At 41.3% G+C, this 14460-nt stretch overlaps 1 protein-coding gene across 4 annotated transcripts in view; it reads right to left on the reverse strand.

Annotated features, from left to right (window-relative positions):
• The window catches only part of LOC118389101 (son of sevenless homolog 1-like), a 70066-nt gene that overhangs the window by 10786 nt on the left and 44820 nt on the right, over positions 1–14460 (reverse strand). For all 4 annotated transcript variants that reach the window (XM_035778845.2, XM_035778842.2, XM_035778843.2 and 1 more), the window contains 4 exons: positions 7701–7782; positions 4228–4350; positions 2115–2218; positions 1697–1919 (listed from right to left, as the gene is read on the reverse strand). In XM_035778845.2, coding sequence (XP_035634738.2) covers positions 1697–1919; positions 2115–2218; positions 4228–4350; positions 7701–7782 — 532 coding nt within the window. The remainder of the gene's footprint in view (positions 1–1696; positions 1920–2114; positions 2219–4227; positions 4351–7700; positions 7783–14460) is intronic.

Here is a 14460-nt window from a genome sequence, read left to right on the forward strand (position 1 = left end):
AGGCGTATGTCGCACGTCACTACTTCACAGGAGAGGCATTTGAACGTCTTACTTTTTATCAAAATGTGTTTTTGGGCAGAAATACCTTCTGGAACATGTGAACGTTCATGTGCCTTAATAGAAAATGTATATTCCATCTGTAAATACAAATTAAATTGTTAAAATTACAAGCCTAGTTGGTTTAGCCACGGAAAAAGCCAGGAACCTTCCTGCTAGCCATGATTGGCTGAGATGGGTGGGCTGGACATGCCGGGAGATGAGTTTGGTTTGGTCTGCCATGTAGCAGGCTTCTGTCTATAACGTGAACTCTTTAGTATGTATTGATAGTCCTTTCTACTGCGCCGTATTTTGAAAGTTTTAACATTAGCCATTGAGAACTACAAAAGTTTTTATACTTTTCTCAACAACATTGATGCCCTGAATTTAGCAGGCGCTATCGACAGATCAGTTGGAAAAAGTTGTGATGGGCTACTTCTGCACACGCCACGGTCAGTGTGAACCGGACTGACTTAACACAACGCTGGCCAAAAAAGATGTAGCTACAAATAAAATGTTAAATGGTTCCAGTCTGCCGTGAAGATTTCATCCATGTAAGAGTCATTTTCAGATATTATAAGTTTCTAATTTTGTCAGAAAGTCATTTTTCATTGCAAGTTAAAGTGTACTGTTAGCTAGCTAGCGAATGTTAGCTTGTTGACGTTACGTGTATGATCTGTAGTAATATTATTTGAATCAGAAAACGATTTACATTGCTAGTTATAGCTTAATGTTAGCTCGCTACCGTGCCATCTGTTGTACTTTACAGCCATCTGTTGTATTTCATGAACATGCGTACGTCTAGACAATAGTGGCCCATACACTTAGCTAGATGTGGCTGGGGGGTGGATATAGCATTTCTTTCACATGGCCTATCAATTTAGGCAAGTGTGTCTGGGTAAGCATCATCTAATAAATGATCAAATATTGACACTGTTTTTATCTGGACACTTTGTTTTTTTTTTATACTACTTGCAAATATGCAAGTAACCATTTCACAGCACCATTTACACCTTCTGTATCCTGTACATGTGACAAATAAACTTAGATTTTATTTGATATAGTGTGTGTTTACCAGAGATGGTAAAGAAAAACATAGCCTGCACCACCAAAGCCAAATTAGGATATTGGACAAGGACTAGATGAAGTGTATTTTTTCCTGGAGCTTTTACTTATTGTAGGCTACTACTTTTAGCACTTTTAGTCTTGAAATCCTTTGTTGTTTACTACACTTCTCACTCGGTTTAGCACATGGCCTCGAATGTGCATCCTTAGATGGGTTGGGCTAAGGCTTAAGAGGGTATGAACAATGCTGAATGGGTGTAGACAAAGAAGAGCTCTCAAAAGTGGGGTTACAAGTTTATCAACTTTCAAAGCAGAATTACTTTCTCAATGTTCCTCAACTGGAGTGTACGATATCCACATTTCTAGCTTGGAGTCTGTACTTTTATCCAATGTAAAAGACACCATTTCAAATTTTGCTACATAGGACCGAATCCAGGTGGTGGGTCACATTTTTGCTCTAGGACAACACTTACACAGCTGATCCAAGTAATCAAGCCAGTGGCAAATTGAGGTGCATTAGTACTGGACAGGAACAAAAAGGAATGGGAGTTAAATAAACACTGGCGTGGACGGCCATACGGTCCTGTAGGCCTACCTGTAGAAGTCGGATTCGAGCAGTGTGAGCTGCCGGGCGATCTCAATTGGGTGGAGGGTCATGAGGTCAAACTGGTCTGTCTGGCCCGGCTTACTGAGGTGCCACTCGATGGGTGGCGGCGAGGTCTCGAAGGTGATGTTGTGGCTGGGCCCGTTGGCCTGTGCCTGCTTCTTCCTCTGGATGATCTTGGTGATGGACTCCACCCACTTCTTCATGGCCTTGCCTGGGAGGGGTCACAGAGAGAGAGATTGTCACTCCGAGAAGAGAAGGAGAAGAGAGGAGAGAAAAAATACACTAAATTAGAAGAAAATAGAATATAAGAGACGGGAGAGGAAAAGAAGAGGAGAAAATACAAGACAAAAAGAGAGGATATGCAACGGGAGGAGAAGAGAAAGTCCTTGCCCCCATCCACACATACCTCGCACCAATGCAATGAACTCCTCCAGACGCTTCAGTAACTGGCAGTCCCGCTCAAAGTCATAGAAGTGGTGCTCCACCCAGTGGCGACATACATTCAGTACTCTGCAGGAAGAGAGGGTAGGTCAAAGACAGTTAGATAACGGTCTCTTGCTGGTCCGTAACTGCTAACTACAAATCCTGACCTAAAAACTAAATTAATCTGACCCTGGATTAGCAACTTAAACCAACTCCTAAAATACTGGGAAAGAGATGAGTTAACTGATAAGAGACAAGAAAGCCACAGATTGAGAACTACAAAGAGTGCATGCTGGAAAAATATATGGCAGCTAGAAATGAAAACTGCATGTTCTTCAGAGAGAGATGGGAAGGGTTGAGGGTAGCTGAAGGCTGGGACTAAAAACCAACAAAAAAGATAACGTGAAATCTATGTAGTATGTATAACCTGAAGTGAAGCCTGAGTATTGTTGTCCATTAATTTACTCCAATTAGGTGAGGGGTGGCAGGGTTAGTGGGAAATAATAAAGTAGTGAAATATTTGCATTAAAAATTATATATATTTACAAAAAAATATTTACAATGCATTCGGAAAGTATTCAAACCCCTTGACTTTGTCCACAATTGTTTTTCACAGCAAAAACAGGTTTTTATAAATGTTTGCACATTTATAAAAAAATTGTAAACAAAAATATAACATTTACATAAGAATTCAGACCCTTTACTCAGTACTTTCTTGAAGCATTTTTGGTAGCAATTACAGCCTCGAAACTTCTTGGGTATGACGCTACAAGCTTGGGACACCTGTATTTGGGGAGTTTCTCACATTCTTCTCTGCAGATCCTCTCAAGCTCTGTCAGGTTGGATGGGGAGCGTCACTGCACAGCTATTGTCAAGTATCTCCAGAGATCTTCGATCGGGTTCAAGTCTGGTCTCTGGCTGGGCCACTCAAGGACATTCAGAGACTTCAGAAACCACTCCTGTGTTCTCTTGGCTGTGTGCTTTGGGTCGTTGGCCTGTTGGAAGGTGAACCTTCACACTAGTCTGAGGTCCTGAGCACTCTGGAGCAGGTTTTCATCAAGGATGGTCTGAGTCCTTCATGGTCTGAGGGGGCTGTCATGTGCCTTTTACTGATGAGTGTCTTTCGCCTGGCCACTCTACCATAAATGCCTGATTGGTAGAGTGCTGCAGAGATGGTTGTCCTTCTGGAAGGAGCGTTGTCAGAGTGACCATCAAGTTCTTGGTCACCTCCCTGACCAAGGCCCTTCTCCCCAGATTGCTCAGTTTGGCCAGGCAGCCAGCTCTAAGAAGAGAATGATGGAGGCCAATGTGTTCTTGGGGACCTTCAATGCTGCAGACATTTTTTAGTAACCTTCCCCAAATCTGTGCCTCGACACAATCCTGTCTCTTAGCTCTACAGACAATTATTTCGACCTCATGGCTTGGTTTTTGCTCTGACATTTACTGTCAACTGTGGGACCTTATATAGACAAGTGTGTGCCTTTCAAAATCATGTCTAATCAATTGAATTTACCACAAGTGGACTTAAATCAAGTTGTAGAAACATCTCAAGGATGATCAATGAAAACATGGTGCACCTGAGCACAATTTCATGTCTCATAGCAAAGGGTATGAATACTTGTGTAAATAAGGCGTCTGTTTATTTAGTTTTTTTAATACATTTGAAAAAAAAAATGTTTTGACTGTTTTCGCTTTGTCATTATGGGGTATCGTGTAAATTGATGAGGATAAAAAAGGCTGTAATGAATAAGGCTGTAATGTAACAAAATGTGGAAAAGGGGAAGGGGTCTGAATACTTTCCGAATGCACTGTATATAAAAAAGAGAAAAAAAGTGCATGCTTCTGTTTCAACCCAGCATTGAAACAGTTTGAAACCTTTCTCTGCTAATCAGGACAGACTACCCTCCATGTGGCACCATAAGGATCACAAAAAAACAGGATGTTTTGTTGACCCCTAGGTCATGTTCATTAGGCACCAAAATGAAAAACAGACAGGGGCTACCTCAACTTTTTTGCTGTCACATGTTCTGTTACAGTCCCTAATGAACACATCCTCTGGAATTAGGTATGGTAAATTGGGAGGTGTGGAGAGGTACCGGAGTTGGACTGGCTGGACAAACTCCTTGCGAAATCGTTTGAGTTCGGCGCTGAGAGGTTGGTCTCCGTTCTCTATGGCCATCTGGTCTGCCTCTGTGGGCTTTGGCTCTGGGATTTCAAACCTGGAAGGATCCGGAAAACAAAATCACAACCGAGAAGACACAGTAGTGTGGAATCTGGGAGACACCTTTAAACCAGACAGTAGATGGTGATTGTTATACACTAGATGGCAACAATAAAGATTGGTATAATTCGAAATGTTTGAACACCTAGGTATGTTTCTACCAGGGCTGACGCCATTTAGTTCACTGTTCGATTGTTTGGTCGATAGGCTTCTGGTCAGCCGGGATTTTTTGAGCGGAGCAGTCGGGAATATATATATATTTTTCATGGCATACAAGACACCTGTCTGATTCACGCATGCCTTAGTGGAATATGCAGAGGCCGCGGCGATCCAAGAAGGGGAGTGTGGCTAAGATGCACAATGTCTCTTTCCTGACATTTCGCACGCAATCCCCCATTACATAGATCATCAGCAGAGTAGTACATTTACAGTTAATTCTCAATTTCTAATCTATAATGTTTGTTTGGTTACAGTCATTTCTGTTAATGGATTCAATATTTCATTAATACAGATGTTTACCGTTCTCATCGTCGGAGGGGACAAGTTGTTTTGTTTGCAGAGCTCACAACCTATCCTACATGTGAGAAAAAATGTCTGATTGTCTTAACTCACCATCACAAATGTTTTATTTTACTAGGCAAGTCAGTTAAGAACAAATTCTTATTTACAATGACGGCCTACCTCAGCCAAACCCGGGCCAATTGTGCACCGCCCTATGGGACTCCCAATCACAGCCGGATGTGATGCAGCCTGGATTCGAACCCAGGGACTGCAGTGACGCCTCTTGCACCGAGATGCAGTGCCTTAGACCACTGCGACTCTCGAGTTGTGGAGCTTCTCAAAGTTGTTTATTCTTCACCTCAAACAGCGAGTAAAGGTGTGTTTTTATTGATAATGACAATGTTTTCTCAACATATTTGAAAAATATTTCCAGCTCTCTCCCTTTCGATCGAATCCCTTAGCATGAAAAGGGAAAAATGTAATGTTCTGATCCAGTGCAAACATCATAAAATGCCTAATTACTTCTGATCCCTTGCACAAATAGTTTACAGCTGTGTGTCTGTCCCAAGTTCACTCGCGCAAGAAACTCTGAGGGCCCAGAATAATTTATAAAATGTTGCAAGTTTGCTAGCGCGAGCATCGGGCCCGGATCCAGTTGATAGCCTAGTATAGGTATTCCCAAACTGGGGTACGCAATGCCATCAGGGGTACGCAAAATAAAAATGTGATATACATTTAAAAAAATATATTTACAAATATAAAATATATATTTATTTTTTCTCCACATTTTCAAAGAAGCCTCGTTTCACTGCCAAAAATAAAATTAAACCATCTAGTGTTCAGCAAAATAACAACACAATGTCAAATACAGGTAGCCAAGTCAAATAATTAACATCCAATCACATTAACCGTTACTTTCTCGCGGGAATTCCACTAACAGTCCGTATGTAGCCAAACGTAGCTGCTGCTCATGTTGGTATCTGTACTGATGGCGCAAGCCAAGACAGGGAGACATAGTGGAGTGGTAAAGCTCGTGCAAGCATTTGCTCCCGAAACCACTTGGGTACACTGCAGCATCCACCCAGAGGCTCTTGCTGCCAAGGGAATGCCTGACAGCTGGAAAGACGTGTTGGATACTGCAGGGAAAATGGTTACCATTGTTAAAGCAAGGCTCCTGAACTCTCATGTTTTTTTCTGCACTATGCAATGGATATGGGCAGCGACCATGTAATGTCTTTACAACATACAGAAGTGTGCTGGTTATCAAGGGACAAAGTTGACACTTTTTTTTAAAAATTGAGAGACGAGCTTAAAGTTCTTTACTGACCACAATTTTCACTTGTCTGACCGCTTGCATGATGACGAGTTTCTCACACGACTGGCCTCTATGGGCGATGTTTTTTTTCACCTCAATGATCTGAATCTAGGATTACAGGGACAATCCGCAACTATATTCAATGTGCGGGACAAAATTGAGGTTATGATAATGATGTTGGAGCTTTTCTCTGTCTGCATTAACAAGGACAACACACAGGTCTTTCCATCACTATATGATTTTTTTGAGTGCAAATGAACTCAAGCTTACGGACAATTTAACATGTGATATAGAGAAGCACCTGAGTGAGTTGAGTGCGCAATTACGCAGGTACTTTCCCGAAACGGATGACTAACAACTGGATTCGTTATCCCGTTCATGCCCTGCCTCTAGTCCACTTACTGATATCTGAACAAGAGAGTCTCATCAAAATTGCAACAAGCAGTTCTGTGAAAATGTTACTTAAATCAGAAGCCACTGCCAGATTTCTTGATTGGGCTGTGCTCAGAGCGTCCTGTCTTGGCAAATCTCGCTGTTAAGACAGTGACGCCCTTTGCAACCACGTACCTATGTCAGAGTGGATTCTCGGCCCTCACTAGCATGAAAACTAAATACAGGCACAGACTGAGTGGATAATTATTTAAGACAGACTCTCCAATACAACCAAACATGGCAGAGTTATGTGCATCCTTTCAAGCACACCCTTCTCATTAACATGTGGTGAGTTATTCACAATTTTCGATGAACAAATAAGGTTTTATATGTAATATGATTAAATAAAGATGATTGATTATTATTATATTATTTGTGCCATGACCCTATAAAAGCTCTTTGTCACTTCCCACGAGCCGGGTTGTGACAAAAATTCCCACTCATTCTAAATGTTTGATAAATGTATTGTATAGTGTGTGTGGCAGGCTTACAATGATGGCAAAAAAAAACCTTTGAGAGTGCGCTGACCCTGGTGCTAGAGGGGGCAGGCAGCCGGAGGTTAAATGTTTGAAGGGGTACAGGACTATAAAAAGTTTGGAAGATACTGGCCTGGTTGATACAATGTTTCAAGTTCGATACAGACCGGCCATACGTAGCCAAAGTGATTTATAGGATATACATTTTCTTATATCAGGATATGTTCTATCTGCAGGCAGCAATGTTATTATTTGTTGGCTTTATGTAGACTATTTTTTACAGAGTTGGCAATGGCAATAGAAGTTACTTTTAGATTTGTTTAATATTCATTTAGATAGAACTTAGATGAACCACATGGCAAAGATTTTGAGATATGAAGACTTTATTATAAATTAAATGAAACCGTTTGTTTTCATAATCCTAACTGGCACGCAGAACGGTAGAAATGCTAACATAAATTGGCACTCCAAATGGAAAAGGTTGACTTGTTGACTGAAAAAATTTCCGAAGTGAAAGGCAATGTATCTGATGTTGAAAAATATGATACAATATTAGACAAAGGCGGTTCTTCATAGAATAATAACAGTGGAGCCCAAATCGTAGAATGGCATCAACATTCTCACCTCTCCATAAGAAGACCCAGCAGCTCCTGAGGTTTGCAGAAGGACCTGTAGGTTGTTAGAAATGTTCGGACAAAATTTGGATCTGCAAGAAGGAAAAACAATGGGATTGTCAGCCATTTTGTTAATCATTCCCAGCAGTGTGCAAGTATCTATTTTTCTTTCATGACTTTCAGTGATCCCGATTTAAATTTGCTACTGTTTGCCGGCTAGATATCTTATAACTATTCAGTTAACAGTCTAAGATATGCTAACCAATGTCATGCGTATTATTAGGCACCAAACAGAAAAAAACAGACTGAAACATGGTCGACAACTCGACCTGTCCAATAAGAAAAATGTCAAACATTCCCAAGTGAACATGACCCAGGTCTGTGTGTATATTAGGAGTGCGGATGCTGTGGTTATGCGGGCCTTGGAGTGTGAGCTACAGGGCACCTAGCAAGGGCTAGATCTTCTGCAGTCCAAACAAGATCGTTAGCTCGTGGTTCACATGATGGATCTGTCCAAGCCCTTTCGCCGGGCCTGGCGGGCAGTGGGGGGAACAATAGCTGCCTCAGTGTGGATTTACAAACAATCGGCCTGGAACCATTTCAGCCAGGAAACAGACGCTGCTCTGACGCACGCAACTGCCACTCCACCACACACACGCTTAAAAATAGATTAGCCGCCTGCCCTTCCCACCACCGACATACACACTGCAGTGTTTCTCCTAGGCTTTGGCCACACATACAAGTATACTGTAGGACAAGTCAACAACATTACTTGGGTATTACTCAACAGAATACGAACTTATAAAAAGTTAGATTTTCACTGGGCAGTTACTTTAATGTTAACTTCCTGCAATTTTACACATTTTTTTGCCTTGGCTTATGTTGTGTTCTTATGCTATCGGAGTGACTCAAACTTTAAAACAAAATACATTTTAGATTCTCACTGAGAGTTTAGTTTTTATTCTGGTGGTTGTTAGTTCTCAAAGAAGATCTTATTAAAAAACAATACAGCTCCATGATCTTTTCTACATATGTTATATCTGGATTTAAATCATTCAAGTTTACACTGAACACGTTTTACCATCCCAAACCTTTTTTGTAACTTATTTCTCACACACACACACACACACACACACACACACACACACACACACACACACACACACACACACACACACACACACACACACAAAAAGTGTGGACACCTACTCATTCAAGGGTTTTTCTTTATTTTTTACTATATTGTAGAATAGTGAAGACATCAAAACAATGAAATAACATATGGAATCATGTGGTAACCAAAAAAAGTGTTAAACAAATCAAAATATATTTTATATGAGTTTCTTCACTCTTGGCATTCTCTCAACCAGCTTCATGAGGTAGTCACCTGGAATGCATTTCAACTAACAGGTGTTCCTTGTTAAAAGGTTCCTTGTGGAATTGCTTTCCTTCTTATTGCATTTGAGCCAATCAGTTGTGTTGTGACAAAGTAGGGGTGGTATACAGAAGATAGCTCTATTTGGTAAAATGCAGAATCAAATCAAACTTTGTCACATGCGCCAAATACAACAAGTGGAGACTATCGTGAAATGCTTACGTACAAGCCCATAATTAACCAACAGTGCAATTCAAGAAGAGTTTAGTTAATTTGGTAAACATTTTCTTAACCTCTTGAAACTAGGGGGCACTATTTTTATTTTTGGAAAAATAATGTTCCCAAAGTAAACCGCCTATTTCTCAGGACCAGATGCTAGAATATGCATATAATTGACAGCTTAGGATAGAAAACACTAAAGTTTCCAAAACTGTCAAAATATTGTCTGAGTTTAACATAACTGATATTGCAGGCGAAACCCTGAGGAAAATCCAATCAGGAAGTGCCTCTTATTTTGAAACCGTTGTGTTCCCATGCACCCCTATTGGCAATTGAAAGGGATATCAACCAGATTCCTTTTTCTACGTATTCCCTAAGGTGCCTACAGCATTTTGACGTAATTTCACACCTTTATGTTGAAGAATGAGCATAAACGACTACATTGCGTAAGTGGCCAAGTGAGGGCTCTCAGAGTGATTCTTGCGTAAAAGACAGAGGTAGTCGTTTTTCCTCTCGCTCCTACTGAAAAGCCAATTGTCCCGGTTGATATATTATCGAATAGATATTTGAAAAACACCTTGAAGATTGATTATTAAAAAAAACATTTGCCATGTTTGTCGATATTATGGATATAAGTAGGATTTTTTTCGGCGTTGTCGTGACCGCTATTTCCGGTGAATTTCTGAACATAACGTGACCAACAAACGGAGGTATTTTGGCTATAAAAATAACTTTATGGAACAAAAGGAACATTCACTGTCTAACTGGGAGTCTCGTGAGTGAAAACATCCGAAGCTCAAAGGTAAACGGTTCATTTGATTGCTTTTCTGATTTTCGTGACCAAGCTTCCTGCTGCTAGCTGGACATAATGCTATGCTAGGCTATCAATAAACTTACAAACACTTGTCTTGCTTTGGCTGTAAAGCATAATTTCATAATCTGAGATAATAGGGTGATTAACAAAAGGCTAAGCTGTGTTCCAATATATTTCACTTGTGATTTCATGAATATGAATATTTTCTAGTAATATTTCTTGACCTTTGCACTATGCTAATTAGTGTAGTTGATGACAATTCTCCCAGATCCGGGATGGGTAGTTCCAAGAGGTTTAAGTAAAAAATAAATAAAGTAACACAATAACAAGGCTATAAATACAGGGGGTACCAGTACCGAGTCAGTGTGCTAGTTGAGGTAATTTGTACATGTACAGTTGAAGTCGGAAGTTTACATACACCTTAGCCAAATACATTTAAACTCAGTTTCACAATTCCTGACATTTCATCCTAGTAAGAATTCCCTGTCTTAGGTCAAGTTAGGATCACCACTTTATTTTAATAATGTGAAATGTCAGAATAATAGCAGAGAATTATTTATTTCAGATTTGATTTCTTTCATCACATTCCCAGTGGGTCAGAAGTTCACGTACACTCAATTAGTATTTGGTAGCATTGCCTTTAAATTGTTAAACTGGGCTAAAACGTTTCAGGTAGCCTTCCACAAGCCTCTCACAATAAGTTGGGTGAATTTTGGCCCATTCCTCCTGACAGAGCTGCTGTAACTTAGTCAGGTTTGTAGGCCTCCTTGTTCGCACACATTTTTTCTGTTCTGCCCACAAATGTTCTATAGGATGGAGGTCAGGGCTTTGTGATGGTCACTCCAATACTTTGACTTTGTTGTTCTTAAGCCAATTTGCCACAACTTTGGAAGTGTGCTTGGGGTCATTGTCCATTTGGAAGACCCATTTGCGACCAAGCTTTAACTTCCTGACTGATGTCTTGAGATGTTGCTTCAATATATCCACATCATTTTCCTTCCCTCATGATGCCATCTATTTTGTGAAGTACACCAGTCCCTCCTGCAGCAAAGCACCCCCACAACATGCTTCCACCCCCGTCCTTCACGGTTGAGATGGCGTAATTTGGCTTGCAAGCCTCCCCCTTTTCCTCCAAACTTAATGGACATTATGGTCAAACTATTCTATATATTTGTTTCATCAGACCAGAGGACAGTTCTCCAAAAAGTACGATCTTTGTCCCCATGTGCAGTTGCAAACCGTAGTCTGGCTTTTTTATGGTGGTTTTGGAGCAGTGGCTTCTTCCTTGAAGAGCGGCAATTAAGGTTATATAGATATAGGTCTCGTTTTACTGTGGATATAGATACTTCTGTACCCGTTTCCTCCAGCATCTTCACAAGCTCTTTTGCTGTTGTTCTGAGATTGATTTGCACTTTTCACATCAAAGTACGTTCATCTCTAGGAGACGGCTGTGTGGTCCCATTGTGTTTATACTTGCGTACTATTGTTTGTACAGATGGACGTGGTACCTTCAGGCATTTGGAAATTGCTCCCAAGAATGAACCAGACTTGTGGAGGTCTACACAAGACTTGTGGGGCTGATGTTAATGGGGGCCTGTTCGGCCCGCCTTTTCCTGTAGTCCACGACCAGCTCCATTGAGTTGCTCACATTGAGGGAGAAGTTGTTGTCCTGGTACCACACTGCCAGGTCTCTGACCTCCATATAGGCTGTGTCATCATTGTCGGTGATCAGGCCTACCACTGTTGTGTCGTCAGCAAACTTAATGATGGTTTTGGTGTTGTGTTTGTCCACACAGTAGTGGACAGTGTGAACAGTGAGTACAGTGAGTACAGGAGGGGACTAAGTACACACCCCTGAGGGGCCCCAGTGTTGAGGATCAGAGAGGCAGATGTGTTGTTGACACCCTTACAACCTGGGGTTGCCCGTCAAAGTCCAGGATCCAGTTGCAGAGGGACGTGTTTAGTCCCAGAGTCCTTAGCTTAGTGATGAGCTTTGTGGGCATTATGTTGTTGAATGCTGAGCTGTAGACAACGAACAGCATTCTGACATAGGTGTTCCTTATGTCCAGGTGGGAAAGGGCAGTGTGGAGTGCGATTGAGATTGCGTCATCTGTGGATCTGTCGGCTGCCGAGAGCGTTATCACACAGATCCATAACAGCTGGTGCTCTGGTGTCGCTTGCCTTGAAGAGAGTATAAAAGGCATTTAGCTCGTCTGGTAGGCTCGCGTGTCTGGGTTTCCCGTTGTAGTCCGAAATAGTTTTCAAGCCCCGTCACGTCCAACGAGCATCAGAGACGGTGTAGTATGATTCAATCTTAATGCTGTATTGACACTTTGCTTGTTTGATGGGTCGTCTGAGGGCATAGCGGGATTTATTTTAAGTGTCCGGATTAGTGTCCCGCTCCTTGAAAGTGGCAGCTCTAGCCTTTAGCTCGATGCGGATGTTGCCTGTAATCCATGGCTTCTGGTTGGTATATGTACGTACGGTCACTGTGTGGCTGACGTCGTCGATGCACTTATTGATGAAGCCAATGACTGAGGTGGTATACTCCTCAATGCCATTGGATGAATCCCAAAACATATTCCAATCTGTGCTAGCAAAACAACCCTGTAACGAGTCACTGGTACTCCCTGCGGTACTCCCCGCTTTAGTTATTGCTTGTAAGCAGCAATCAAAAGGATATAATCATGTTCAGATTTGCCCAATGGAGGGCGGGAGAGAGCTTTGTTTGCATCTGTGTGTGTGGAGTAAAGGTGGTCCAGAGTTTTTTCCCCCCTCTGGTAGCACATGTGACATGCTGGTAAAAATCTGGTGAAACTGATACACGTTTGACTGCATTAAAGTCCCTGGCTACCAGGAGCGCCAATTCTGGATGAACATTTTCTTGTTTGCTTATGGCCTTATAGAGTTGGATGAGTGAGGTCTTAGTGCCAGCATCGGTCTGTGGGGGTAAATAGACAGCTACAAATAATATAGATGAGAACTCTCTTGGTAGATAGAGTACCTTATGATAAGCCGTAGACCACACTATCTCAGGCGAGCAATACGTTGAGACTTCTTTAATATTAGACATCACGCGCCAATTCAATACCATGGCATGAACAGCTCAAATAAGCAAAGAGAAACAACAGCCCATTACTTTAAGACACAAAGGTCAGTCAATAAGGAACATTTCAAGAAATTTGAAAGTTTCTTCAAGTGCAGTCGCAAAAAACATCAAGCGCTATGATGAAACTGGTTCTCATGAAGACCGCCACAGGAAAGGAAGACCTCTGCTGCAGAGGACAAGTTCATTGAAGTTAACTGCACCTCAGATTGCAGCACAAATAAATGCTTCAGAGTTTAAGTAACTGACAAACATTAATTGTTCAGAGGAGACTACGTGAAATCAGGTGGTCATGGTCAAATTGCTGCAAAGAAACCACTACTAAAAGGACACCAGTAATAAGAAGAGACTTGCTTAGGCCAAGAAACACGAGCAATGGACATTAGACGGGTGAAAATGTGTCCTTTGGTCTGGTGAGTCCAATATTTTTGGTTCCAACTGCTGTGTCTTTGTGGAACGCACAGTATGTGAACGGAGGAACCCTGCATGTGTGGTTCCCACCGTGAAGCATGGAGGTGGTGGTGTGATGGTGCTTTGCTGGTGACATGGTCTGTGATTTATTTAGAGGCACACTTAACCAGCATGGCTACCACAGCATTCTGCAGCATTAAACCATACCATCTAGTTTGCGCTTAGTGGGACGATGATTTGTTTTTCAACAGGACAATGACCCAAAACACCTCCAGGTTGTGTAAGGGCTATTTGACCAAGGAGAGTGATGGAGTGCTGCATCAGATTTATTTATTTCACCTTTATTTAACCAGGTAGGCAAGTTCAGAACAAGTTCTCATTTACAATTGCGAACTGGCCAAGATTTTTATTTATTTTATTTCACCTTTATTTAACCAGGTAGGCAAGTTGAGAAAAAGTTCTCATTTACAATTGCGACCTGGCCAAGATAAAGCAAAGCAGTTCGACAGATACAACGACACAGAGTTACACATGGAGTAAAACAAACATACAGTCAATAATACAGTATAAACAAATCTATATACAATGTGAGCAAATGAGGTGAGAAGGGAGGTAAAGACAAAAAAGGGTAAAGACAAAAAAGGCCATGGTGGCAAAATACAATATAGCAAGTAAAACACTGGAATGGTAGTTTTGCAATGGAAGAATGTGCAAAGTAGAAAAACATAATGGGGTGCAAAGGAGCAAAATAAATAAATAAATTAAATACAGTTGGGAAAGAGGTAGTTGATTGGGCTAAATTATAGGTGGGTTATGTACAGGTGCAGTAATCTGTGAGCTGCTCT

The sequence above is a fragment of the Oncorhynchus keta genome, chromosome 10 (assembly GCF_023373465.1).
Source record: "Oncorhynchus keta strain PuntledgeMale-10-30-2019 chromosome 10, Oket_V2, whole genome shotgun sequence".
Lineage (NCBI taxonomy): Eukaryota > Metazoa > Chordata > Actinopteri > Salmoniformes > Salmonidae > Oncorhynchus > Oncorhynchus keta.